Source organism: Urocampus carinirostris, chromosome 19, assembly GCF_059441175.1.
Source record: "Urocampus carinirostris isolate Australia breed hairy pipefish chromosome 19, RoL_Ucar_1.0, whole genome shotgun sequence".
Lineage (NCBI taxonomy): Eukaryota > Metazoa > Chordata > Actinopteri > Syngnathiformes > Syngnathidae > Urocampus > Urocampus carinirostris.
The window spans coordinates 9,490,804-9,516,268 of NC_142367.1; the positions used below are offsets into that span (position 1 = coordinate 9,490,804).

Consider the following 25,465-nt stretch of genomic DNA (forward strand, 5'->3'; position numbering starts at 1 on the left):
CTTCTTCTACGCTATTTTCATCAGGGGTGTAAAAGCTATTTAACGTAAGTTACCGCCACTCTGTGGGGAAAAAGTGCCCACTACAACATTGACCCTGCGTTAAATGCAATTTTATTTAATCAAGTAAATTCAATATGTAGCTGTATGGCACCTTTCAGACAATAATGCAATTTAAAGTGCTGTGCAACAAAACTTGGCACAATCCATGATCCACTTTCCCCCAAGAGCTCAACAATCAGGTCGAGAAAAAAGATCTGGATAAAGAATACATTTCTAGAGTATTTATCATGAAAATGAAATAGATAGATAGATAGATAGATAGATAGATAGATAGATAGATAGATACTTTATTCATCCCCGAAGGGAAATGGCAGTAGGTGTAGATGAAAGGCTAGAAACATGTTTTTTTTGTATCCGAGCCTGAGTTATATGACACAAGTCTGTACTTTGAATTCAAATGGGATAAGTAAATGTATATTATATATATTTTATCTATCTATCTATCTATCTATCTATCTATCTATCTATCTATCTATCTATCTATCTATCTATCTATCTATCTATCTATCTATCTATCTATCTATCTATCTATCTATCTATCTATCTATCTATCTATCTATCTATCTATCTATCTATCTATCTATCTATCTATCTATCTATCTATCTATCTATCTATCTATCTATCTATCTATCTATCTATCTATCTATCGGCCAGTACAGCGGATGGGTGGTTAGCGCGCAGCCCCACGGTGAAGAGGTTCAGGGTTCAAGTCTAGCTACCAATGAATAGAATAGAATAGAATGGAATATACCTTTATTGTCATTGTTACAAAATGGGTTAACATATTGTGACAACAAAATTGTGAATGACACTCCAGTTCCATACATTCACAGTGAGGTAAAGAAACCAAGAAGATAAGGAACAGAGAAGATAAGGTTATAAAACAAGGAGGTTAAGGTTATAGTTATAATTTACACAATATTTGCACAAAGAAATGGCAGCATGTAGGATATTACATACAGTTGGTATTGTAAGGGTTTGTGCATTATGCATTTGGTGCAAAAATAGACAACATAGTGCAAAAGAAATAGTCAACATTGTGCAAGGTGAGCAGTAAACACAGTGCAGTCAACATTGTGCAAGAAACATAGACATGAGTACCATTTTAGGTTCGTATGAGGTAGTGTGTTTGCAAGAGTTTTCAGTTTTTTGTGCGGTGTGTGTTTAGGGTGGTAATGGCTCTGGGGAAGAAACTGTCTCTGAGTCTGTTTGTGTTTGTTTTGTGTGACCTGTAGCGCTTGCTGGAAGGCATCAGGTCAAAGAGGTGGTGGCCGGGGTGAGAAAAGTCCTTGATGATGTTTTCTGCTCTGCTGAGGTAGCGAGAGTAGGCAATGTCCTCCAGACTGGGCAGAGAGCAACCGACGATTTTCTGGGCTGTTTTGATGACAATGAGCGAGTGAATATATATATATATATATATATGTTTTTTTGTTCTTTTTTTTCAAGGGACAGTGTGTTATATTTAGTGCCCCCTAAGGGTATAAAACACTTTTATTCAGGAAAAAAAACACATTGATTTTTTTTTAATTCACCAGGCAAAAATACATGAACTATCATACCAATGTTAATTTTTGGAAAAAAAATCATAGGTCGAGAAATGTACATTTCTTTTACATAGGTGAATCCCAACATAGAAGTCGCAGCAATGTTTGTCTGGCATCTTTTTGCTACGGTGTTCTCTTGGCACTGTTATTTTGTTCCCATAAGACAATACAGTGCCTTCTGGTGGTCAAATATTACACACTGGAGCTCCAAGCAGTCACTTTTTCAGCATTTTCCCTAAGAGTTTTTCAGTTTTTGGTTGTTGTACTACCAAAAATGTTTGCATTTACGGTGAGAAAATGGGCAGACTGAAGAAATTAAACTATGGAGACAAAAACAGGTACAAGGATTGACCCTTGTGGGATGCCATAACAATGAAAGTCCATCCTTGAAGTAAGACTAGATCTATTTTAAATCTCCAAAATCTGAGTCTGTAAGGAAGATATCCACATTTTCGGCTCTCAAAAAAATAGAAATAATGTAAATAAATAGATATAAAAAGATCTCGTTGTGCATTGTGAATTCCTAGAAAAATGCTGTAGAAAAGATCATTTTAAATCATTCCATGAAGTGTAATTGAAAATATGTTCTCGAGGATTCCACTGGAGGACCAAATAAGGTTGTTGGGCAACCCCTAACCCCCCTCCAACAGCTGCTCCTATAAATAGCATCTTCCAGGCCTTTCCACTCCATTTGAGCAGCAAACTTGGAAGCAGGACTTTATTATCCTCACCCAAAGATGAACAAAACAAAAATTGTTAGACCACAAGAAAGGTGAGTAATTATTATTTTTTGGTGGTTTTGTTTAGAATTTACAACAGTTTTTTTCCCATTAGCCAACCGGCGCACGCCGTATGGTTTGACAGGAAAAAATATGTGACAGTTAACTTCAAGGTGCAGAAAGCGAAGGATGTCCAAGTGGACATCCAGGCGGACAAAATGATTTTGTGGTGAGTCAGCGAAATAAAACAAAATAATGTGTAGTCAGCTCAAGATGATTATTTTCGCTTTTCCTACAGCTGTAAGAATGAAACGGATGATGTGATCTACAACGAAATCCATTTCTATGAAAAAGTCCAAAAGAATGTGAGTCACTTAGTATGTTTATAACATAACAACTTAGGTGTTACATACAGTATTGCACATTTAATGACACATATTCCTCAAGGATTCCAGAGAACGTGTCTACGACCGCACCATCAACGTCTTGCTGAGGAAAATAAAACCAGACTATGCCTGGCCTCGCCTGCAGAAGGATCCGGAAAAGGTAAAGCTCACATTTTGCAAAGGAAAAATATATATATCCTGTATATATTCATAAAACATAATTTTAAAATTAAAATGTTTGTTTACAATTTGTTCTGCAGCCCAGTTGGATTTCTGTGGATTTTGATAACTGGAGGGACTGGGAGAACGAAGAAGATGATGGAAGGGAGGAGTATGAGAAATATGTTGATGTAATTTCATTTTTCTTAGGATCAAAATGTAAGACATCATTCATGTAAATACAAATAATGTAAATAAATAGGTCTGGTTGTCCCCTCCTACCTCTAGATGATTCAGGACATGTCCACCAGCAATAAAGGAGAAGCACCGGACATGGGAGACCTTAGCGATGTAAGTCTAATCAAAATACTGTAATCCAAAGAATATTTTTTGATGAATAATAATTGTAATATTCTCTTACTTGCGGACCAGTCGGACTGAATTTCACCAAGACTTCTGTGGATGTTTTTGTCCCCCAGATAACATATTCTTTATATTTGGGTACACATTATTTTTTCAGTATTTATTGTTTTGTTTTTGTCTGATTTGCATTAAATATGTTAATTGTCTTTTTGAATAAAAAGGATAAATCCAGAGGACAATATTCATTATATTTTGACCCACGTTTTTTAACAATGTTTATTGTTTTTATTTACTGGTCAGTTTGGCATTTGTTTTATTTGTAACACACATAAAAATGGAATGCTAAAATGTGCACCTTTATACAGGTGTTTTTGCTGGGGATGGGATGGATTATTTCATCCAGTTTTTCTTGTCATTTAATTTTTTTAACTATCTATTTTCATTTTACTTATTGATTTTTTCCCGATTTCCATCCTTTCAAAATATTTTCTCTCAAATGATTAACAATTGAAAAAACAAGATACAGAAAAAAGATGTAAAAACTCTGAATACTATTCTAATTTTGTGTTTTTCTTACCCAGGTCTTTTGGATATTGCTCTAAAACATACAAATTAAGTAAAAATCAAATATTAAAAAAAATATACCGTATCAAGCAGAAGACAAACGAAAAACAACAAATGCATTGTATAACACTATAAACAATATAATAACATTTTGAAAATGTATACCCTTTCCTTATTTCCTGTAATTCACACATTATTGCGTGTATTTGATTACAATAACGGAAAGGTTTTCCGTGCAATGATTGAAAATAATTTGTTTTGTATCAAAAAGCACACACTGTGACCTTTTTCCATTTCGCTTAAAAGTCGCACTTTTTTTAGACCTTTCCGCTCGCCGTAGCAAAACGTCAGTTGCTAAACTAGCAACCCTTTTCCTACGTGCTGCTTTTTATTTGACGCATTTGCTCCAATTTTCCATTTTTTTTATCCAAAAGGACGGTCCAAATGGCTTTCCAGTGTCAACGAGATTGCTATATGAAAGAGGTAAGAACTGTGATTGTGCGTTTATAGGAAAAAACAACTGAAATAAAGCTAATGTTATTTTTCTGCAGGGCACGAAGTAGTTGGAAATTCATTTTTCATTACTCCACTAAGTTTTTAAAAATTATTTCATTTAGTCATTCTATTAGATATATTTAAAAAAAATTCGTGCACGTTGACCTACTGTACTTTAAAAAGGTTTTGGTTTTATTTTTACATGTACAAAGAGTAAAACTTTATTAGTGATGAATCACAAGTACAAAGTAAGCTACAATGGACAAAGAAATCATGATGTACCTTATTCATAATGTCATGTCCTATTTCTAACAAAGATATCAGATTGTTAAATTATGAAGTCCTATAACAATTCAATTACGATTTGTATTTGATTTTCTAAAGTAGCATTTTACAAAGAATACAAAATAAAAACATATTATAAATTGATCCAAATATCTAAAATGAAAAACTGTATATGTATGTTCATTTGGAATATTCTTTTAACAAATGCTTTTTACCGTTATTGTGTAATATACCCCTTCTTATGAATGTTTCTACATACAAAGGTTTCAGATTACTAAGTACCTGAACGGGAAGATATTGCCTCTAATTACTAAGGAGTTTCTGGATACAAAGTCATCAATACAGTCCTGTACGCACTGTAATTTGCCGCTCCCAGAGTTCACCCTGGCAACCCGATGTACATACGCGTTTCCCGGCATGCTCTTCCTGTCCTCTTCGCGCTCAAACAGTCTACAATATGGTACTGCTATGAAAAGCTATCATTCACAATGTACCCCATGAAAGGCATTCAAGGAGAAAAGAAGAGGAAGATACTTTTACTGGCCATTGAAACAAAGCAAGAGATAATAATAATAATAATAATAATAATAATTTCCTTTGTATTGTCATTCTTTGTAAGAACGAAATGTCGATACACCTGACCCGTTGTAGCGAGCCGATGCAGCCGCAGCCAACAGAGGGCGCCGCCATTTTACCAATGTTATAAGTCTTAGGTATGACTCGGCCGAGGCGCGAACCAGCGACCTCCCAGATGATAGAAAGGTGTGAAAAACGCACACCGCTGTGCAGTTCAGTTCAGTGAAGTCGAGGAGGAGGATGCAGCAATCATTTCTATTAGCCCAAATTAATTACATTTTGGCTAAATTCCATAAAGTCTCAGAATTTGTGGAAAGGAATCAAAAGTGACAGGTCGGGTTATAAATTCATTATGATTTCTGCCTCTCGCATTTCTGACGGACTGTCAAAAGCAGACGACATTGGATCAGTTTTTTTGAAAAACGCCAGGCAAAAAACACTGCTGAGGACTAGTAAACAAAAAGGCCAGTTATCTTTATCGTAAATTATTATTTGTATTATTTCCTTAATTTTTTTGTTCTATGTTTAATGTGCGGTTTCTAATTTTAATATCTATTTTACTCTTATGTTTTTTTTTTAATGTATGCTTATGCGGGGCTTGGAACGTATTAGCACATTCATATTCAAAAGGCGTCTCTACTTACAAATGTTTCAGGTTACAAAGCTACTCCCAGAACAAATTAAATTCTTAAGTAAAGGTACCACTGTATGGATTCAAGTCATGTTTATTTGTATAGCCCTTAATCAGAAGGAGTCTCAAAGGGCTGCATAGACCACAGAATATTGCAAACTACAGACTAAAAACATTTTGTTGAGTTGTGTTTCTATTATTGTACTTTTAATGTTTTCATACTGCATTTTGGTGTCTGCGCAGCTATGTTAAAATTTAATTTTTGTGAGGCAGTCAAAGATGAATATTTGTCATGAAGTGTTCTTTTATCCTACTTAAAAATGTGATTAAATATAATTAAATAAAACTATCACCAATATCTAGAATGCTTGTTTTTGTCTGAATAAATTGACTCAGATAGCTTTTTCGGATAGATATGGCACTCCGTGGTAAATATGTAATAAAGACTTCAAACAGAAAAGTAAGATCAAAGATTAAGGGGGAAAATTATCTCTAATTGGGGTAAGAATCGACTTTACGGAGAGGTTCCAAATCATCATAACGTGCTTTGTTTTTAATATATCAACATTCTCACAAAAATATAAGATGTTTTAAAATAAATTTGAGACATTTTGATTACATATTGAAATGCAATTATCGTTCGCATTGGCAGTACAAATGGCAACTGTAGCTTTTTTTTAAAAGTATAATTTAAAACTGAATACAAATATCTAAAATGGGAAATTGTATCTCCCATGTTTGCTCTTTTTACAGATGCTTTTTACTTTTATTGCTTTGGGAAAAAAGCAAATTATATAGTACAAATTAAATATTTAAAAGCTGAGGGATTAAGCTTAATAAGTATTGTGTGAAAATGCAGTTAAAACATTTTACTCATTTCTTATCTAGTTAGTTACAACTGTAACCTCCTGCACGCCTGCGGAGATTCAGCAAGAAATTGCAGGGAAGAAACAAACCGTGAGCGGATTCACAGTCAAGCTGCAAGACACAATTTTATTTCCTGAGGGGGGCGGCCAGGTAGGCAGCAGAATTTTTAAAAAAGCACTAATAAAGGCCTAAAAAAAAAAAACATCCTGTATTTTCATTTTGTTTTTCCAGCCAGACGATCACGGACTGATCGAGGACATCCCTGTTTTGAGGGTGACGAGGCAGGGTCAGGACGCCGCCCACTTTGTGGCCACGCCCCTGGAGGCGGGGCAAGAGGTGCGTGTCAAGGTGGACTGGGACAGGAGGTTCGATCACATGCAGCAACATTCCGGTGAGCCTCATAAAAATTGATTTTAATAATCGACCGGGGAGCTTCCATTTGTGCTTATCCTGGATTTTTTTGGCATCTAGCACAACATCTGATCACCGCCTTGGCAGAAAATATGTTTGGATACGCCACTACGTCCTGGTATACTTGTCCAAATTGTGTATATATATATATATATATATATATATATATATATATAAAAGTAAATTGGAAAATATAATATTTTTCTATTTGTTTTTAAAATATTGTATTTAAAATAAATGCATATATTAAATTTTTAATAGATTTTTCTTTATCTAAGAGATACATTTTACAATTTTCAAAAACTATATATTATACACAGTATATGATTTCATTTTTAAATATTTTTAATTTTTTTAAATAGCAAACTGAAATATTGTATTTATATATGTATATATATATATATATATGAAAAAATTAATATTTTAATGTTTGAAAATATAATTTGCTATATTTGATTTGAATAAAAATATAACATTACAAAAATAACTTTAAAATGTAATCAAAATATACATTAAATATTTTAAATACATATATATTTTTAAATGTTTTCTATAAAAAAAAGTTATTTCATACATTTGAAATGATTTATATATATATAAAAAAAATGTGTATATACTTAAGATTTTGTATGTACAAAAAATTAAAGTATTTAATTATTCGAGTAAGTCATGTTTATTTGTATAGTCCTTTATCACAAGGAGTCTCAAAGGGCTGCACAGACCACAGATTATTGCAAACTACTTTTTATATGGGGCAGCACGGCGGGGCAGTGGTTAGCGCGTGTGCGGCACAGTTCTGAGGTCGTGGGTTCATATCTAGCTACCGGCCTTACTGTGCGGAGTTTGAATGTTTTACCCGTGCTTGCGTGGGTTTCCTCTGGGCACTCCGATTTCCTCCCACATTCCAAAGACATGCATTTCAGGTGAATTGGCCGGTCCAAATTGTCCCTAGGTGTGACTGAGCGAGTGAGTTTTCTGTCCACGTGTGCCCTGCAATTGGCTGGCAACCAGTTCAGGGTGTCCCCTGCCCACTGCCCGGAGAAGGCTGGGATGGGCTCCAGCCCTCCCGCGACCCTAATAAGGATAAGCGGTACAGCTAATGAGATGAGACTTTTTATATGCGAAATATTGAAAAAAAATCTATTTCTGTAGTATTTTATATGTATATTTTTATTAGTATATTTAGATTTTTTTCTCAAAATAAACGTCTTTTCATACAAATTCAAATTTTGATATTTGGGATTTTAAGTAATTTTTTTAAAATTACCTCTTTTTTAATTTATATATAGAAGAATAATTTGTTTAAAAAAATATAGATTTTATAGGCGTTTTACACACACACACACACACACACAATGAATATTTTTTTCTCCTTTTCATGTTATTTTGAATCATCCCAGGGAGCTGGGTCGTCATAGAAGCAGCATCGAATTGGAAACGTCGGTGCTCAAAGCGTCCGACGTGCAAGCGTTGGAGCGAGCCGCTAACCAAAAGATCCGAGCTCAAGTTCCCGTCCACGTCAAGCTGCTTTATAGCGATGGGCCTGAGCTAGAAAAGGTCACACATATGCTCCAATATTCTTTTTTTTTTCCACGTTTAAAGATATTCTTGTATGCGCCGGCAGGTGAGGAGTCGAGGTTTGCCGGACGACCACGCCTGGCCAATCAGAATTGTCCAAATCCAAAACGTGGACTCCAACATGTGTTGCGGGACGCACGTGTCCAACCTTAGTCACTTGCAGGTCATTACAAACCAATTGTTGTTCTTGACATTGTTATTCCTGCTATTCCATTAAAAAAAGTAACAATAAAGGGACAGTATGTATGACTTGACCACCAGATGTCCCTGTATAGCTGGGGTGTTTACACATTTACAGCAAATTGACAAAGTAGAAATGATTTACACGACACAAAAAAATGCAAAACATCGAATTATTTTCAAACACATTGACGTTTCTTTGTAAATTTAATTGTTATCATGAATTAAGCCCTAAGGCAACCTAACATTTCAAAGTAAAAAAATATAAGTCACAATATTTTTCTCCCTCAACACTTAAATAAATCAAATACATTTAATCAAAATAAAATGTATTGGTGCAGATTGGTGAAATTAAGAAGGATATTTTTTTATAGTTTCTATATTTTATTATTTAAAACATGTTTTACCACCAGGAGATGCCAAATAGTACACACAGTTCCTTTAATAATAAAAAATAAGATGATCAAATAAAAATAAGTTCAGTTAGCTCAATAAGCTTAATCACTACACTTTCTTTATATAATCTCTTTTTCCATCAGTGACTGTTTCTTAATAGAATATTTCTATATCATACAAGTCTTTTGACTTGCATTACAATTTGAAAGAAAAACAAAACATTTTTTTCAGTTCTACAGTCCATCACTGGGTCAGCCACATCTGGCCCCCAAGCCTTAGTTTGACACGCAACCTCATCCCCAGTTGCGCGCATTTAGTTTTTACGAAATTAGAATAAAATACATTTTCAATACATTTGTAATGAAAATTTATTTTTACATACGGACGCTACCCTACTTACGAATGAGAGGTTCTGGATGATCGTTCGTAAGTTGAATTTGTCTGTAAGTTGCTTTAGTGCAGTATTTTGTATGGAATGTATATTTAAGGTTTATATAAGTATGTTTAAGGCTTGTATAAGTTACCTGTATTGTTTTGTACTAAAAATGAATCATTTCATAAAATAATATGCTCTATAAAGATGAATGAAGTTGAGTTTAACTTGCTTTTGGAAGATGGGCTTCAAGAGGTCCTCTGGAGACGTAAAAAAGCGCTCCAACCATTTTCTCAACCGCATCAAGCTTTCTTATTCTTTCGTTTCAAAAGAAATGGTTCGCTACTCTTTACACCAACTATATTGAATGGATGCACGAGATATTAAACAATAAAAAGGTCAAAGTTCTTAGCGCGCTGGAGATACAGTATGTTTACACACAAATTAGGAAAAGGAAGCGGATTTCTTCTTCAGGGTGGATGCTGGGTGACCTCACAGCGCCACCACACGCCGGTAGCGGCAGAAAGAAGCACTACAGTACTGGCCTCTACTCGGAAAAAGTTGCACACAATACAAAATCTAACTTACAGCGATGTCTAAATATTTTTCAATATCCTGAAAAAAATATTCGTATGTACCGTTGTTTAGTAATTTTAGTAAGTAGGGGAGCGTCTGTATGTTTTTGACAATTCCTAATGAAAACTGTTTTTTCAGGCAGCTCGTTCTTATTATGTACCGGTAAATACGCGACACTTATTCAAATAAAAATTAAAGAAGATAATTTTTTTAAAACCAGGCAATTTGAAACTCATCAGGTCCTACCTAATTTGCATAATTATAATTCGTTTTTATGCAGCTCACTCTTTGAAATTTACAATGTAAATCCATGACACTTATTCAAATATTAAAATAATGTATATATTTTTAATGTTTTTTCATGGGATGATTACTAAGCGTGCAATTTGGCATAATGTGAAAATCGTCACGTAAAAAACAATTTGCATAATTACTCATTTTAAAAAAAGTCTTTTTTGGTGCTCTTAAAAGATAACTCTGAAATCAAAACTCAAATGTATCTGGTAAAAACAAATCTACATATTTGAAATGTTTGCAAAAAATATCTTATGTTTTTTTTTCATTCATTTAAAAAGATGTACATAATTTTTGCTTAAAATTCATTTTACATGATAAACAGTTTTAGGACTATGGTTGTAAGCATGCAGTACACATGAAAACGATCATGTAAAATAAATGTTACTTCATAAAAGTTTGAAAATGAAATGATTTCTACAATATTATTACATTTCAACACATAAGGGTAGATTCATTTGACATTTTTAAAGTAATGGTATCGAAACTTATGAAAAACGGAAAAATGTAAAAGAAAAATGATTTGTATTATTTGGGGTATTGCAGCATTACAGAACTACATTTTGCATATATTCTAGCAAACCCGATGTATTATTCGGCCTTGTTTTTAGGTTATTAAGTTGCTCGGGACAGAAAAAGGAAAGAAGAATAAAACCAATTTGATCTTCCTGGCGGGGGGCCGAGTCCTCAAGTACGCAGAGAAGAGCTACAGCACCGAGCGAGCTTTGGTGGCTCTTCTCAAGTAAGCCTCGTTCATGTTCTTAGTCTTTTTCTCTCCGACAATAAATATTATATACAGCATGTGCAAAACAGTTTGGGTTAAAATTTTGCGTCACAAAAAAACTTTTAGATATAAACTTGTCGTACTTATGTAGACCTATTTTTGTACTATAGTCTTAAGTAGTATTTTTGTAGTATTTCTGCAGTCCTAATATATAAAATTTAATATTTCTGCAGTATTTCTATAGTATTACTGTAGTTTTATTTTATGTTGTATTTTGTGTGTTATTGCAGTATATTTTTTGTCATACTTCTGTAGTAGTATTTTTGTAGTATTTCTACAGTCATAACATATAATAAAATGTAATATTTCTGCAGCGTTTCCATGGTATTACTGTAGTTTTTTTATGTAGCATTTTTATCTTATTGCTGCAGTAGTATTCTTGTACTATATTTTTTGTCGTACTTATGTAGACGTATTTTTGTACTTTAGTCTTAAGTGGTATTTTTGTAGTATTTCTGCAGTCGTAATGTATAATAATAAATTGTAATAGTTCTGTAGTAATTCTATAGTATCACTGTAGTTTTTTGATGTAGTAATTGTGTTATTTCTGCAGTATTATTGTGGTATAATTCTTGTCATACTTCTGTAGTTGTATTTTTGTAGTATTTCTGCAGTCGCAATATATAATAAAATGTAATATTTCTGTAGTATTTCTATTATATTACCAGTTTTCTTTACGTTGTATTTTTTTGCGTTATTGCTGCAATAGTATTATTGTAGTATAATTTTTGTCGTACTTCTGTAGTAGTATTTTTGTACTATAGTCTTAAATGATATTTTTGTTGTATATCTGCAGTCGTAATATGTAATATATAATAAATTGTAATATTTCTGCAATATTTCTATAGTATCATTGTAGTTTTATTTTATGTGGTGTTTTTGCTGCAGTAGTATTATTGTAGTGTAATTTGGTCATATTTCTGTAGTAGTATTCTTGTACTATAGTATTACTTTAGTATTTTTGCAGTATTTCAGCATTTTTAATAATGTAATTGTATTTTTGTCGTATTTAATATTTCCGTAGTACTATTCTTGTATTATAATATCACCGTGTTAGGATTTTTGCAGCATTAATATTGAGTATGTTTTCTTAAAAAGTGAAACGATTAGGTCTCTGTTTTTAAGCACTAAATTTAAAAATTAATTTAGCAGTAATTCTGTAATAGTACTTCAGTTGTAGACACATCAAGAGACGATAGGGACAAAGTTTGCACCAAGAAAAACTTTTTTTATTATTAATACTTTATTTACTAATTGTGACTATTTTAATTGTGACCATATTCTTTTGGCTGGCCTGATGCAAAAGCCTGACTAGGCTGCATGTGGCCCGCGAGCTGCAGTTTGCCCACCACTGTTTTAGAATAACTAAATATCTAGGGCTCATTTTGTTTCAAACCCAAAGTATTGAGAAACATACATTGCGATTTCAACATAAAAGCGGTTTCCATTTTTTACGTCATCCATTGTGAAAATGAACAGGACAGGGCCTGAGGAGCACGTCGAAGCCGTGGACAAGTTGCAAAAATCCGTCAAGCTTTTAAATAAAGTAAGAACATTTTGAAGTATTTTCTTTTTTCCCTCTCTCTTGTTACCAAGTTTTTTTTCTTCCTCAGACTAATTTAAGTTTACTTCGCGACATGGCCCTCCTCATCGCTCAAAATTTTAACAGTAACCCGCAGAGAGGGAAGTTCTTCACCTTGCACAGGTAAGAGGAATTTATTTCCTTTGTGAGCGTAGGGGGAAATAAATTCTCTTTTTTTCTCCCCACAGGAAAGAAGGAGACAACGAGTTCATGAACATCATCGCCAACGAAATTAACACTCAGGTGAGAGTATTAAAACCTCATTTTCAGGGGATTCAAATATGTAATCTTTTTTTCCCGTAGATTCGGGTAAAATAACACTTAATTTTTTGAGATAACAATATGCAATTTTTTTTGTACAAGAATATTAAACCTCATTATTTGGGGGGTGATTATAAAATGTAATTTGTTATTATATCTATTTGAAGGACATTTAGTGGGAATATACAAACTCAATTTGGGGGGGGGGATTGTCATCGTTTTTTTCCGGGGGAGATTTGGGAAAAATTGTGAAACCTCAATTTTTGTGATAATGTTTTTTTTTCTTAAAAAACACAGAGACCCCCTCCTTACTTCAGTTATCGCTGGTTTGCGGATTTTGAGTTAAAATATCTTTGTCTTGACATAAACATAGTGTGCATTGTTATCGGAGCAGACGGCACACAGCAAATGACATCACGGGGGCAGTTTAGGGAGGTGTGTATGGTGGGCGTGTCTGTGTGCGCGCAACTGATGGGCTGGTGAATGCTGTCAGTCAAATAGCGAGGCAAGCGCACAAGTCACTGTTCCACCAAAACAAACTGGGAAGCATGGCAACAGCTAGCTTTTAGCGGCCTGTAACATTGAACAATCAATGAATTAAAATCGACTGAGAAAAGTCAGAAGAGCGCCAAGAAATGCTGATCACCAGCAGGTGCCCCGTGGATTATTATCAAGTTTGGGAAGTGTCTAAAGTGGCGTCGGGAGGAAAACCCAATTGCAAGGCTGCATGTCTGGCCTACTGCTACGGCTAGGCTAAGAATTCTCTTAAGCCACCCCTGTTGAGCCTGTTTCACACCAACGCCAGAACCATTACCCTTTAAACGGATGACTTGGAGCTACAATTCGTTGGAAACCAATACATTCTGGACTGATGGCTCAACCGGCAATCCCCTATGCAAGTGTGCGGCTAGCCAGCCGCTCTCTAAATCTCTTTCAAGCCCTCCAATGTTGTACGTTTTAATAAAGAATATTCATTCAACTGCAATTCTGTGTTTTTGTTTGTGGATCTATACTTGTTAGTCGTATACTCTCAGTCCGTAAGCACGTCATCTCGAGGCAAGTATGACCCTCATGGTTTTTTATGAAGGTGCGATGCTACTTCGCAGATGTTCACTTTTTGCAGGGGGATTAATGTACTAAACTTTAGTCTGCTGAATTCGAATCCGTAATTTTTTGTAGATTCGAGTAAAATTATTATACCTCATTCTGTGGGATTATATTCTGTAATCTGGTTTAGATAAGAATATTTACCTTCATCTCAGGCAGACAAGAATGTTCTTCTCAGGAGACTTTAATTAAAAAGGTTTTTTCATTTTTTTCCAGTTTTTTATGTGGGGGATAAAGGTAAGAATATGAAACATTTTTTGGGGGATTATAATCATTTTTCCATTTTATTAGTAGGAAATTTAGGTAATATTAGACCTCTTTTTGAGTTTACCATCCAATATTTGAAGAATAGTAAAAATACCTCATTTTTATCTTTTTTTTGTAGGAGACATTAGTTTTCCTGACTGTAGGGGAGGAAAAAGGGCCAGCTTTGTTTCTGCTAGCGGGACCGAGCCAACTCGTGACACAGATGGGACCACGGTGACTATTTACGGTGATGAAATTGACTGGTAATTTATGATAAAAGTATGTACATATTGTGTTCCTCCAGATTATTGGAGGTGTTGGATGGGAAAGGAGCCGGCAAAAACGGGCGTTTCCAAGGCAAAGCCAACAGCTTGGCCAGGAGGGCCGAAGCCGAAATTTTTTTACAAAATGCGTCTCATTAAAAAGAAAAACATACCACAGATTCATTCTTAGTTTATTCATTAACAATAATACAAAGACAAAACAGTTTTGCTCATTTGCTGACTTGTACCTTAAATCTTTAAACCAAATATTTTTGGGTAGTTTTTAAAATGGATTTTTTTTTTTAAGTTTGCATTTAATATGTCATAAGTTAGTAGAAATTTTGGAGTGATTCCAGTGTTAATTAGAAATACTTGAAGTTTCTTAGCTCCGTTTATTTGAGTGGCTTGACTATCTTCATGGAGATGTAGTTCTGGGGAAAGAAAAAGAAAAACAAATCCAAATCAGACATCTTGAAATATTTACTTTGTTTTATTAACTTTTTAAAATTTTGTTCCGGAAAAACGGCACTTGTCAAAAAGAAACGGACTACTACCAATACAGCTAGCTTAAATATGAGCGTTTGGTTGTGAGGGGATACCACAGCGTTCTTGTGAGTCACTCATTCAAGGAAATACATTGGCGTTAAATTCATGCAAAATCAAGGAGATGTATAATGATATTTAAAAAGTTCAGGAATTAGGAGGGTTATTTTATGTACTACCGCTATTGTCACCGTATCAGTCTGAAAAACATCAAACATCTAGTGAATCGGTAATTGCCGTTATTTAGATTGCTGTTAAATTCATGCAAATAAAGGAAACATATCTTGATATTTAAAAGTTCAACAAGTTTTTGGTTTAACTGAATTGAGAATAGTAATCCGTCTCAAAAAACGGGTATAGGACATCTTAGTGGCTAGAAATTAGGAATTTAAAGAACATTTTAGATTATAATTCATTCAAACTTAAAGAACTGTCTTGATATTTAAAATGTCAGGATTTTTTGTTATTGATTTTATAAAGCACTACTGATATTGTCCCAAGAGTTAAGATTAGTATCAATCTGAAAAACGGGGGTATCAATAGTCCTGCGTATGGGTCTCCAACATGGTGCCTGAGGACACCAGATAGCCCCCTTAGAACACCCGAGGAGTCCAAGGACAGGTCCTGAAACTAGTTAATCAGTGATGGCTCATTGCAATTTTCTAATAAATTTGATTTCCAACCAACATGTTTTGGAAGTTGACTTAACTCCCAATCAATTCAACCTGGTAATAACATAGTAACAACATAGTAAGTTTTTTTTTAGGAATTTTTATCAAAATGTTGGCCTTTTGTGCCAATTAGTAAGAAAAAATAGCTCTCAAAAAGCGTTTCAAAAAGGTTGGTGACCCCAATCTAGTGAATCAGGAATTGGAATCATTAGTTGCCGTTAATGTCAGAAGAAATAAAGGAGACTTATCTTCATTTCTTCACTACCGGTATCGTCTTCGGAATTGGGAATCTGTATCGGTCACATGAATGAGATAAACAGCTTACCGGTAGCGAGTAGAGCAAAATGGCGAGGAAGAGAAGCACGATTGTGAGAATGATGAGCGAGACGAAAAGGCAACGGAATCGTCGCCACACGATGAACTTCATGGTCTTGCACGGGTTGGTGAACCAGAAAAAGGACGTGTCAGGCCGCCTGTGGACGGTATGACTTTTACGAAAGGCCACCTCGCAAAAAAAAGATTCTCTTACTTGGGTGGGTCCAGCTTGGGGTTCATGTTGGGCTCGTCTCGGCCTTTGCCAGCCGGTTTCTCATCCACGTCGGCTTCGCTGACGATTTCCAGAGTCATTTCCACTTTGCCCTGCGGGTGCACAATCACGATTTTACCGTTTTTAATCTGTTTTTGTTTTTTTTCGTGGGTGCTCACCCCGAGAGATTTGACGCCATCACGCTCTATAGTGCAAGGCCACCAGCCCCGAACAGCTTTCTGGCTAAATAGACACTTGGCGGCTTCAGGCTTGTGCAGGACATCGGCGTCCGCCTCATCCAGCATGGACAGCGAGCATTTTTCCGGCGTTTTGGCAGGGGCGGTCAAGTTGTGCAAATAAAGCTCTAGCGTTCCTGAGAACACGAAAATCATGATTTTAATTGTACTGTAGTTGATCCAGAAGAAAAACTTGAATGGAAACCTTGTTTTAACATTTTCGAACCAACATCACCATGTACAGGAGTCAACAAGTACTGCGAGTGCTTTATGAAGCTTCATTTTCACATCAGTGTGATTTATGGCGACCATTGGTGTTGTAAACATACGGCATTCTTTAATAGATTACCAGTTCAAATACAGAAAAACATCTTATAAAAATTCAACTTTTTTTTCACCGTTCCCTTCTCTAGCCACTGATTTAGTCTAATTTAATAGGCTATAGCTCCCTACTAGTTGCTATCGTTCCTGCTTTTGTCTTTCAGTGTCACTCGCCTTCCACTGTTTCCTTCTCTGGCTATTAACATTAGGCACTTGGTTGTCGGCTATGGCTACCTGCGAGTTGTTATCGTTTGTTGCTCTTGCTCGCCTTCCAGAGCTTGTCAGGCATTTTAGTAGATTCTCCCGCTAGCCGCTAAGGTTAGCCGCTTTGACCAGGTCTGACCAACCCCAGCTAGCTTGCTCTTTTGTTGGCTTTACGACAGAAGCTTGCATGTACCGTCAGTGGTTGAAATGTCCGGGATTCAGGCAGCTTCCACTCTCCTTCTCTAGCGAATCATGTTTCCCAACTATGGCATGCCGCTAGCCACTATGTCAGTGGTGCAATAATCCTTTCGCCCTTGCCTTCCACAGCTAGCCAGACCTTTTAGTAACTTCTTGTGATAGCTACTAACACCAGGTCTGATCAACTCCAGCTATTGTCTCTTTTTAGCCTTTCCAGAAGTGTCGAGCTCACTTGGTCTTTTGTCTTCAATTGCAAGGATTAGTACTAGCTAGTGTCCTGTTGCTAAATTAGGTGTAATTGGTAGTTTTATATTTTTTAATCGGTAATCAGTATTAGTAGGTCAAAAGAAAAAAATTTGCATCCCTAACTTCATTTATTTATTTAACATTTTTTTTGCTCACCAAGATAATCATCCAAGGAGAACTTGTCATTGTCCCATATCTGGACTGTTAGCCTGGGCGGGATCCTGAACTCGGTTTTGTCCAAACTCCAAAAATGCTCCTGTAGGAAGCAAACATTTTTAGAGACGCTCCGCTGGAGGAAAAGTCAAACAAGTCCGCTCACCTTCTTGGAGACCAGGCAGAGCTGCTCGGCTGGAAGGTAGTCAAAGCCGAAGACGAACCTCCAGTTGAAGTTGCCGTCTCCGTCCAGAGACCGGTAGTGGACGTCGGTCCGCTGCTTGTCCTCCTCCATGCCCGGCATCCAACTGGAAACAAATCGCCTTTTAAGAAATACATTGAACTGCTGTGATAGCGCGACCCTACTTTACAGCGCTTTCAGGGTGTGTAACAAGGTTTTTTTTCAGCTTCTCTTTATGGCATTATCCCCAATACTGTACAATACATCCACAACAAAGTATTTTGACAACCCAAAAATGTATGAATTTAAACTGTTGTTCGTGCATATGATGAGTTATGTCTTTAAGATTCCGGTCTGCTATTAGTCGATGTCATATTAAATACCGGTCTGCTATTGGTTTGTATCACCGCGTCTTAAAGGGATTTTCATAATCTAAAACACAAAATGAGAGAAAATTGTATTTTTTTTTGCATAATATCTATTTATATGTCATTGGTATAATTTTTTCCAAGATAATGAATTTTGAAGACAGTCTGTCTCGTCTTTGACTTCCTGAGCTCACGTGAAGCTCACCAGCACCCTAGCAAGAGTGTTTTAAGCCAAGTTTTGGTAGTTTATGTGGAGAATGGCTAGGCGTTGTGTCGCAGATGGGTGCAGCAATGGTACAACAAATTGCGAGCAGCCAAAATGGGGCGAACTAGTAAAAATAACACAGAGAGCTATCATGGGCTAAACCAGGTAGGCGAGTCGGCTGACAGAGGACTAACCGTGACCGATCGGCGGAAAAAACAGGAGGCTGCGTGACTGAAATCATGCAGTAAGCAACCAGTATAACCACAAGCCAACAACAAAACACTACCATGGCAACAAACACGATAAAAGCCGGGAGAAAAAACAATGAGCAGGACAGGCAGGCCAGCTAGCAGACTGCTAACGGGGCTAACATATACCAAACAAATCTGGAAGCCTTCGGGCGCTATCTGGCCAATATTACATTAATTGCAAGACAAGCGGAAAAAACACGAGGAAAAGTCACATACATAAAATGAGGCAAAGTCAAAATAGGAATACACGCTCTACACAACGGCAGGTAAACTTACAACTCCCACAAAAGTCAGAAGTCCCACCCTATTTGTTCCGCGTGTGATACATGGATGCTGCAACTGCGGTGGGCGTAATTACTCCAGGCTCAAATATCCCCTATGTATTCACTGATAACTACAATCGCTGTCTCAACAGAATTCGCCATTTGTTTTGCTTCTCGTAGTCATCTGGTGACTTCACAGCTTTAGGGGGATATGCCACATTGGGGAAAAAAGTATTTTATTATCATTTTAAAAATGCCAATATGCTGTTGGCTGAACTATCTCCCTCATCCATTTCATAATCTCATGTACTTTGACTTGGGTGTCGGCGATACAATACTGTATTTTTTGTACTGTATTTACTGGCTATGAGGACAAGGCTTGGAGTGATGCTGAAGGGAGAAGCAATGATAACAATGAAAACAAAGCATGCAATAATCAAAAATACAACCAAGGAACAAAAATGGCTACCTTCCTCAAGATGCATAGGCGTATTAAAAATAAGGAGCTTATTAAAGCAAGGAATCAAACCAAGAGTATGAAAATTCTTGTTTAAAATCATTCTGTCATCTACTCCCCCTGTGCATCCACCCGCAACTCCACTGGACTGGACCAGCTCAAGTCACACCACAGGTAGATAAAATTCAGTTTTCTTTCACATGGACAGTATATTTATTTTTATCTTATTTAATTCTATACGCGTATACCTACGATGAACTATTTTCCTATATTAATGTTTTTATCGTGGGTACCAAGAGTATTGAATACATTGACTAATTAGCTTTGGTTTTTATCCCTGACTATACAGCAATCCCACTTTATGAACCCCACCTCAGAACTAATTCATGTCCCTATCCATGGTCTACTGTATTTGAACCCCCCTGTACCCCTTAACGTAGATATCACTCATGCGTTCGCCAGTGACGCTGGTCTCGTCCAGAGTGACATCCGTCGTGTTCCACACCACCACACGGAGGAAGTGCCTGGGAGATAAATGACAAAAAATAGGCTAAGAGCGTCCATTCGTGTTGATAGTGTGGGATGAGTCTTACTTTTTGGCCTTGCGTGGGGTGATCTCGAAGGGGGGACCAGGCGGGCCCATGCTTTTGGGGAAAACGTCCACCCACATCTGGAGCCTTCCCTGAAGATGCACTTTTAGTGGATTCGCAACTCAAATGTGGCTCAACAAGACGAACGAGACTAATGAGACCAACCTGGGACAGATTGGGCTGGAAGCTGCTGTAGAGTGTCCTGGTCTCCACGTGCTCGGGGACCAGACCTTGGCTTCGTAGGATGTGCAGACAAATACGTTCGCTGGGAGGGCCCATGTGCTCGTGGATCTCCTTTTGGCTCTCTAAAATACATCATTTTTTAAGAATCACTTTTTGGCTTTCCGGACGACAAAAACACGTGATGGACTGACCAAAATGAGCCAGTGTATATTCTTTCCCGTTAAAAGTAAGTGAATTGCCGTTGTCTTCACTCCTGGGTTTGGAAAAACCTTTCAGGCGGGCCAGGTTGTCCAAGATCTCAGAGGGCTTCAGTTGGTCCCTCCATTGATTGATTCCAGAACTGATGGTAACAAAAATGTTAATGAATCCGGCAATTAACCTAAGTAAAAATATTTCATTTTGAATCCTTGAACAAAAAACCCTGCAGTGATTCCATATCGATGCCATTGAGTAATTATCTCATGATTTTATTTAGTTCATAACATATTATATCTTACTAACATATGTGCATATGGTACTCTATGGTTTGTAACTTGAATACATTTCCAGTTATTTACATTAGTAGTATAGAATATTTAGGAGTAGTTACATTTCTAAGTTACATCTTGAGGACAGTCATTACACTAATGTGGCCCTTTTGCATATGGGTTCGACACCCCTGTCATTTTACATATATACACATATATATACATACATATACATATATACATACATATACATATACACATACATATATAAAAAATACTTTATATATATTTAATAAAAATGAAATAAGTTGACTAAAAATGTTTAATTTGAATCACTAAAACTAAAACATTGTAAAATCAAGATCACAATAAGTTGTTATAATTTAGATAGTAGCTTAGTCAATTAAAATCTCAGGAAAATAATGGTGATTTTTTTTAATATAATCTTTATTTAGATTTTTAATAAACTTGATTTTATTTTCATTAAAACATATATACCTTGAAAAAAATATTTAAGATCAAATTTTCATTTTCAGACCTTTGTCAATATTAAAAATAATAATATAAAGACAAAAATAAATAAAATTAAACAAAAATGACTGACACCCTCATGTCAAAAATGTCAAAATGTGTTTTTGTAAAAGATGTAGCATTACAAAATTATGTTCAATTAAAATTAAAAACACTAAATTATGTAGAATTCCAAAATCAATTAATCGCCAACTAAAAATAGTTAATTTAATAATTTGTGAATTGCCAATTTCCATTAGTTGTGGTTAACTTTTTTAAATCATATTTCTTTAAGTGTTGAAAATAACATATACAAGTGGATGTTTTTTTTTAATCCAACAAATATTTAATACCTATTTACTTGGAATATCACTTCAAATCCACATGATTTTATTGTGGACCCAAAATAACATGTACCCGTAATCCGTTCAAATCATCACTGGATATTTTATTTCCCTTATTTGCTTGATTAGAAAAAAAAATAGGAACAAAAAATTGAATGATTTCTTCCTTACGTGCAATAAGTCTGAGGCAACCCGCAGTAGGAATTGTAGCGAGACAGGAATCTGTTCTCCAAATCGATTACCGTCTCGCCCACTTTCTCATCGCGACTCAGGAGGTCGTAGTCGTGCACAGAGATTTTCAGGTCCTTGTCTTGGGGTAGGAAGCACGCCATCTCGAACATCCTTATTCCCGCAAAAATGTTGCATTAGCCACATGCTAATAAAGTCATCGACTCCCAAAGGTGACAAAAACAGTCAAGCTACCTGCCAAACACCGGGTTGGTCGTGTTGGGGAGATAATTGTCTCTGTCATCAATGGTTTTCTTCCCCAGGGTTATTTTCATATACGGGTCACACTAAATAAAATTAAAAGAGCTCATTATAAAACATGAAAGAAAAAAGGATTTGAGGTTATGCTCACCCTTCCATTGTTGTCTTTGGGTTGCAAATCGATAGCCCGGACCACGTAAATCCGGACCAGACACTCCTGAGGCCCGCTGTCGGGCAGTTCTCTGAACTGCCGGGGAGGCGGGGCTACGTTAGGGTCATCCGGTAGCGGGTACACCTTGAACGAGCCCTGGCCACCACAAAAACACAAGTAGAAGGTTTTTGTTTTTGTGTGTATTTTTTTGTTTTACCACTGGAAGGCGCTACCATCGGGCATGGTCAAATATGCAGCCCCTTATAGTTAAGTCAAAACTCCATCCATACATCCATCCCTTATCTGCACTGCTTATCCTCAGTAGGGTCGCAGGGGTGCTGGAGCCCATCTCAGCTGTCCTCGGGCACCCTGAACTGGTTGCCAGCCAGTCACAGGGCACACAGAAACATACTCCTCACTCGCTCATTCACACCTATTGACAATTTAGACCGGCCAATTAACCTGACATGCATGTTTTTGGAGTGTGGGAGGAAACCGGAGTGCCCGGAGGAAACCCACGCAAGCACCGGGAGAACATGCAAACTCCACACAGGAAGGTTTGATCCCATGATTTCAGAACTGTGCCGCGGATGCGCTAACCATTCAGTCGCCATGCTGCCCCTAAGGAAAAACTCTATATATATATATATATATATATATATATATATATATATATATATATAATTTTCCCCATAAGTCCCACCTAAGTTTGTATAGTGTAGCGAGCTGATTCAGGTGTAAAACTGCATTCTCGCAACTGATGAAATAAAAGTTAAACGCATTCAATACCAAACACGAAAAACTTTTTTTGACATTACGAATGATGATGTGATATGCTTATAAAAGATCCCTTCTTATCTATGATTATATTTGGAGTAGGCTGAAAGATAAAGCATAAGACAGTGCTGAAAAAACTACGGTGAGCTAAACATGTTAAGTTTACATTTTTTTAACCGATTCGGCCCGCCTAAGAACAGTAAGTCTGGATCTGGCCCCAGAGCCAAAATGAGTTTAACATTCCTGCGCTATAAAATGCACAGTGCCTTTAATGTTTTTTAAGGCCCAAAGATTTATCTTTATTAGTCATTAATTTTATTTAATCTTACATAAGAGGTAATTAAGTATTAAATATATAAAAAGTTAAAAAAAAACATGAAGAAGCTTTGTATCCAAGGCTAGAAAAAAATGTAGTATAAAGTTAAACATTTTCAAATATATGGAGTGAAATTCCCAGTTTTCGCTGTGGGGAAATTGTTTCATGTTTTTTTTGTGATTCTAAGTTTCATATTCATATTTCTCCTTTTTTTCTTTTCAATCATGTTGCAACAAAAATAACATCACAAAATGAACAAATCACCTAAAAAGAAAAAATGGGACAACAGGTTGAAGCCAATGGCTCCAAAATAACTGGATGCTTCTTCATCTAAACCAATTATCATTTCTTATAAGAGTCATTTGTCAGTCAATTTAGAAATGATCGAATTATTTGAATCATAATAGTTTCTGAGGTGTTTATTCCCCCTTCTTTTCCTCTTTGACAACAATACAATGTGTAAAACCTAGAACAAAAGAGAATGAATATTCCAGAGCAAGTGTGAACCGTGTCGGTTCTTGTAAGAGTCCGAAAGTTGACTGAAAATGAATTTTTATGATTTAGATTTTAAGTTAGTTGTTGTCTGCAGATGGCACAGCACTTGTGGCTGATTCTGAGGAAACATTGAGAAGGTTGGTAATGGAGTTTGGAAGAGTGTGTGACAGGCGTAAGTTATGTGTGAATGTTGGGAAGAGTAAGGTGATGAAGTGTTCATGTGATGGAGTGGGCATGGCGTTGGAGATAAAGTTGAATGGACAGGTGCTGGAAGAAGTTGAAAGCTTTAGGTACTTTGGTCGGGATGTGGCTGCAGTTGGTGGAATGGAGTGCGAGGTTGAAAGAAAACATTAAACTATAAAAATAAAGATATTTTCGAATCTACATATTAAATCAAACAATGCAAGCCCTTTCCATCTAGTTTTCAAATAATAAACAAAGCCCCTTTTTATCGAATCACTCAATCGAGAATGAGAGCTTAACAGCACAAGGAAGAATACAAACTACAGAGATTCAAAGTGACTGAAAAGAAACATTTTCTAAAGTTTGAGTAAAATAAATAAATGTATTTGAAAAATGCACATTTCAATGACCGCTTATGTAATCTTGCTTATTATTTAAATCAATATTGATTTTTACTTCTAAGAGGCGCTAGATAATACACACTGTCCCTTTAAAAGTACCTTAAACTCTCCAACAACACTGGGGTCATCATCGCCGTCCTCGTTCTTGCCCCGCTGCAGTTTAAAAGTGGTGCAAAAGTCGGTCAGCCCCTTAAAGTGGGCCACACTTTCCAGCTCACAGTCGTACACCTGAAAGTGGGCCGAGCTTTCAGATGGGACGAAATCACAAATCACAGAAAATGTCTCGTCTCACTGTGAGAGTGTCGTATCCTTTCTCAGTGTAGGGCCCGCCTTTCTCGTTCTCCCCCAGAGAAACGTAGAATTTACTCCACCAATCCACTGTCTCTTTTTCCTTAAATGAAGATGACGTCACCAATTTATTATTTATCGAGTTTTTTTTAATAATTGACTTACCTTTTCGACGTGCTGTTCAGTCAGGCGATGTATTGTGATATAGGAAAAAAATAATACAGTATTAGAATACCATACTATTCAGACAATTTTCACTAGGTAAGAAATAAATATGCACTGTTAAGATACCAAGATATACAAGTTTCTACATTGCATGGATCAAATATTTTATGTAAAGATAAAATAAAAATGTGTTCATGGCTTTTGATTTTATCACGGCATACACAAAAACAACCATAAACATGTGCCCAAAGGGAGTCGTCTTAAGCCAAAGCTTTTAAGTGCTTACCCATACTTTAAATGAAATAAAACATTATACAATGATGACTATTTTAAATCTGCAAAACCTCTCACAAATAATATTTTGTAGTCTATCATGGACTGGCAAGGGTCCTGAGAAATATTTATAAGTGGCTGAAAACATGCCTGTTAGAAATGAAATCAACCACTAGAGGGAACGCTAATGCCACAGGTCAATTTGAATGAATGAATGGCCTTTACTGTCATTACAGTAATCCCTTGTTGCATCACAGTTTATTTGTAGGGGTTTCACTTCATCGAGCATTGTGTTCTGCATTTTGATTGGCTAAACAGAGGAGGATGCTTTCTATCGCCAAAAAAGTTGAAATTCTCGACCCACTGAAC

General features: G+C 36.1%; 3 protein-coding genes across 6 annotated transcripts in view; 2 read left to right on the forward strand and 1 right to left on the reverse strand.

The window, feature by feature from the left end:
• The first annotated feature begins 5 nt into the window (after positions 1-5).
• On the forward strand, positions 6-3,463 carry ptges3l (prostaglandin E synthase 3 like). Its single transcript, XM_088323527.1, has 8 exons — positions 6-44; positions 2,199-2,377; positions 2,440-2,553; positions 2,623-2,689; positions 2,772-2,870; positions 2,971-3,060; positions 3,158-3,220; positions 3,302-3,463. The coding sequence occupies exons 2-8, from the start codon at positions 2,343-2,345 to the stop codon at positions 3,308-3,310; spliced, it is 477 nt and encodes a 158-aa protein (XP_088179653.1). The 5' UTR covers positions 6-44; positions 2,199-2,342; the 3' UTR covers positions 3,311-3,463.
• Positions 3,464-4,132: 669 nt separating this feature from the next.
• Positions 4,133-18,418, forward strand: aarsd1 (alanyl-tRNA synthetase domain containing 1). The gene is given in 12 exon segments (XM_088323528.1): positions 4,133-4,279; positions 6,672-6,800; positions 6,882-7,041; positions 7,122-7,179; positions 8,462-8,618; positions 8,686-8,802; positions 11,070-11,200; positions 12,722-12,788; positions 12,856-12,947; positions 13,013-13,067; positions 14,578-14,672; positions 14,743-18,418. Coding segments are annotated over 12 exon segments (1,320 nt in total). The 5' UTR covers positions 4,133-4,240; the 3' UTR covers positions 14,963-18,418.
• LOC148347191 (myoferlin-like) overlaps positions 14,875-25,465 on the reverse strand; it is a 40,727-nt gene continuing 30,136 nt past the window's right edge. For 3 of the 4 annotated variants that reach the window (XM_088323522.1, XM_088323523.1, XM_088323521.1), the window contains 16 exons: positions 24,824-24,835; positions 24,663-24,761; positions 24,470-24,598; positions 22,199-22,354; positions 22,042-22,133; positions 21,790-21,960; positions 20,489-20,637; positions 20,280-20,419; positions 20,118-20,206; positions 19,953-20,048; positions 17,966-18,107; positions 17,803-17,902; positions 16,621-16,814; positions 16,445-16,554; positions 16,241-16,388; positions 14,875-15,132 (listed from right to left, as the gene is read on the reverse strand). In XM_088323522.1, coding sequence (XP_088179648.1) covers positions 15,094-15,132; positions 16,241-16,388; positions 16,445-16,554; positions 16,621-16,814; positions 17,803-17,902; positions 17,966-18,107; positions 19,953-20,048; positions 20,118-20,206; positions 20,280-20,419; positions 20,489-20,637; positions 21,790-21,960; positions 22,042-22,133; positions 22,199-22,354; positions 24,470-24,598; positions 24,663-24,761; positions 24,824-24,835 — 1,866 coding nt within the window. In that variant the 3' untranslated portion in view covers positions 14,875-15,093. Of the gene's footprint in view, positions 15,133-16,240; positions 16,389-16,440; positions 16,555-16,620; positions 16,815-17,802; positions 17,903-17,965; positions 18,108-19,952; positions 20,049-20,117; positions 20,207-20,279; positions 20,420-20,488; positions 20,638-21,789; positions 21,961-22,041; positions 22,134-22,198; positions 22,355-24,469; positions 24,599-24,662; positions 24,762-24,823; positions 24,836-25,465 lie in introns of those variants that run through there. The other variant, XM_088323524.1, reaches the window with a different exon arrangement.

Excerpts from the sequence above, each read along its gene's own strand:
- ptges3l (XM_088323527.1), top strand. The coding sequence starts at position 2,343 with ATGAACAAAACAAAAATTGTTAGACCACAAGAAAG. Across the intron at positions 2,690-2,771 it reads ATGAAAAAGTCCAAAAGAAT|GATTCCAGAGAACGTGTCTA; the intron begins GTGAGTCACTTA and ends ATATTCCTCAAG. Across the intron at positions 2,871-2,970 it reads TGCAGAAGGATCCGGAAAAG|CCCAGTTGGATTTCTGTGGA; the intron begins GTAAAGCTCACA and ends TTTGTTCTGCAG.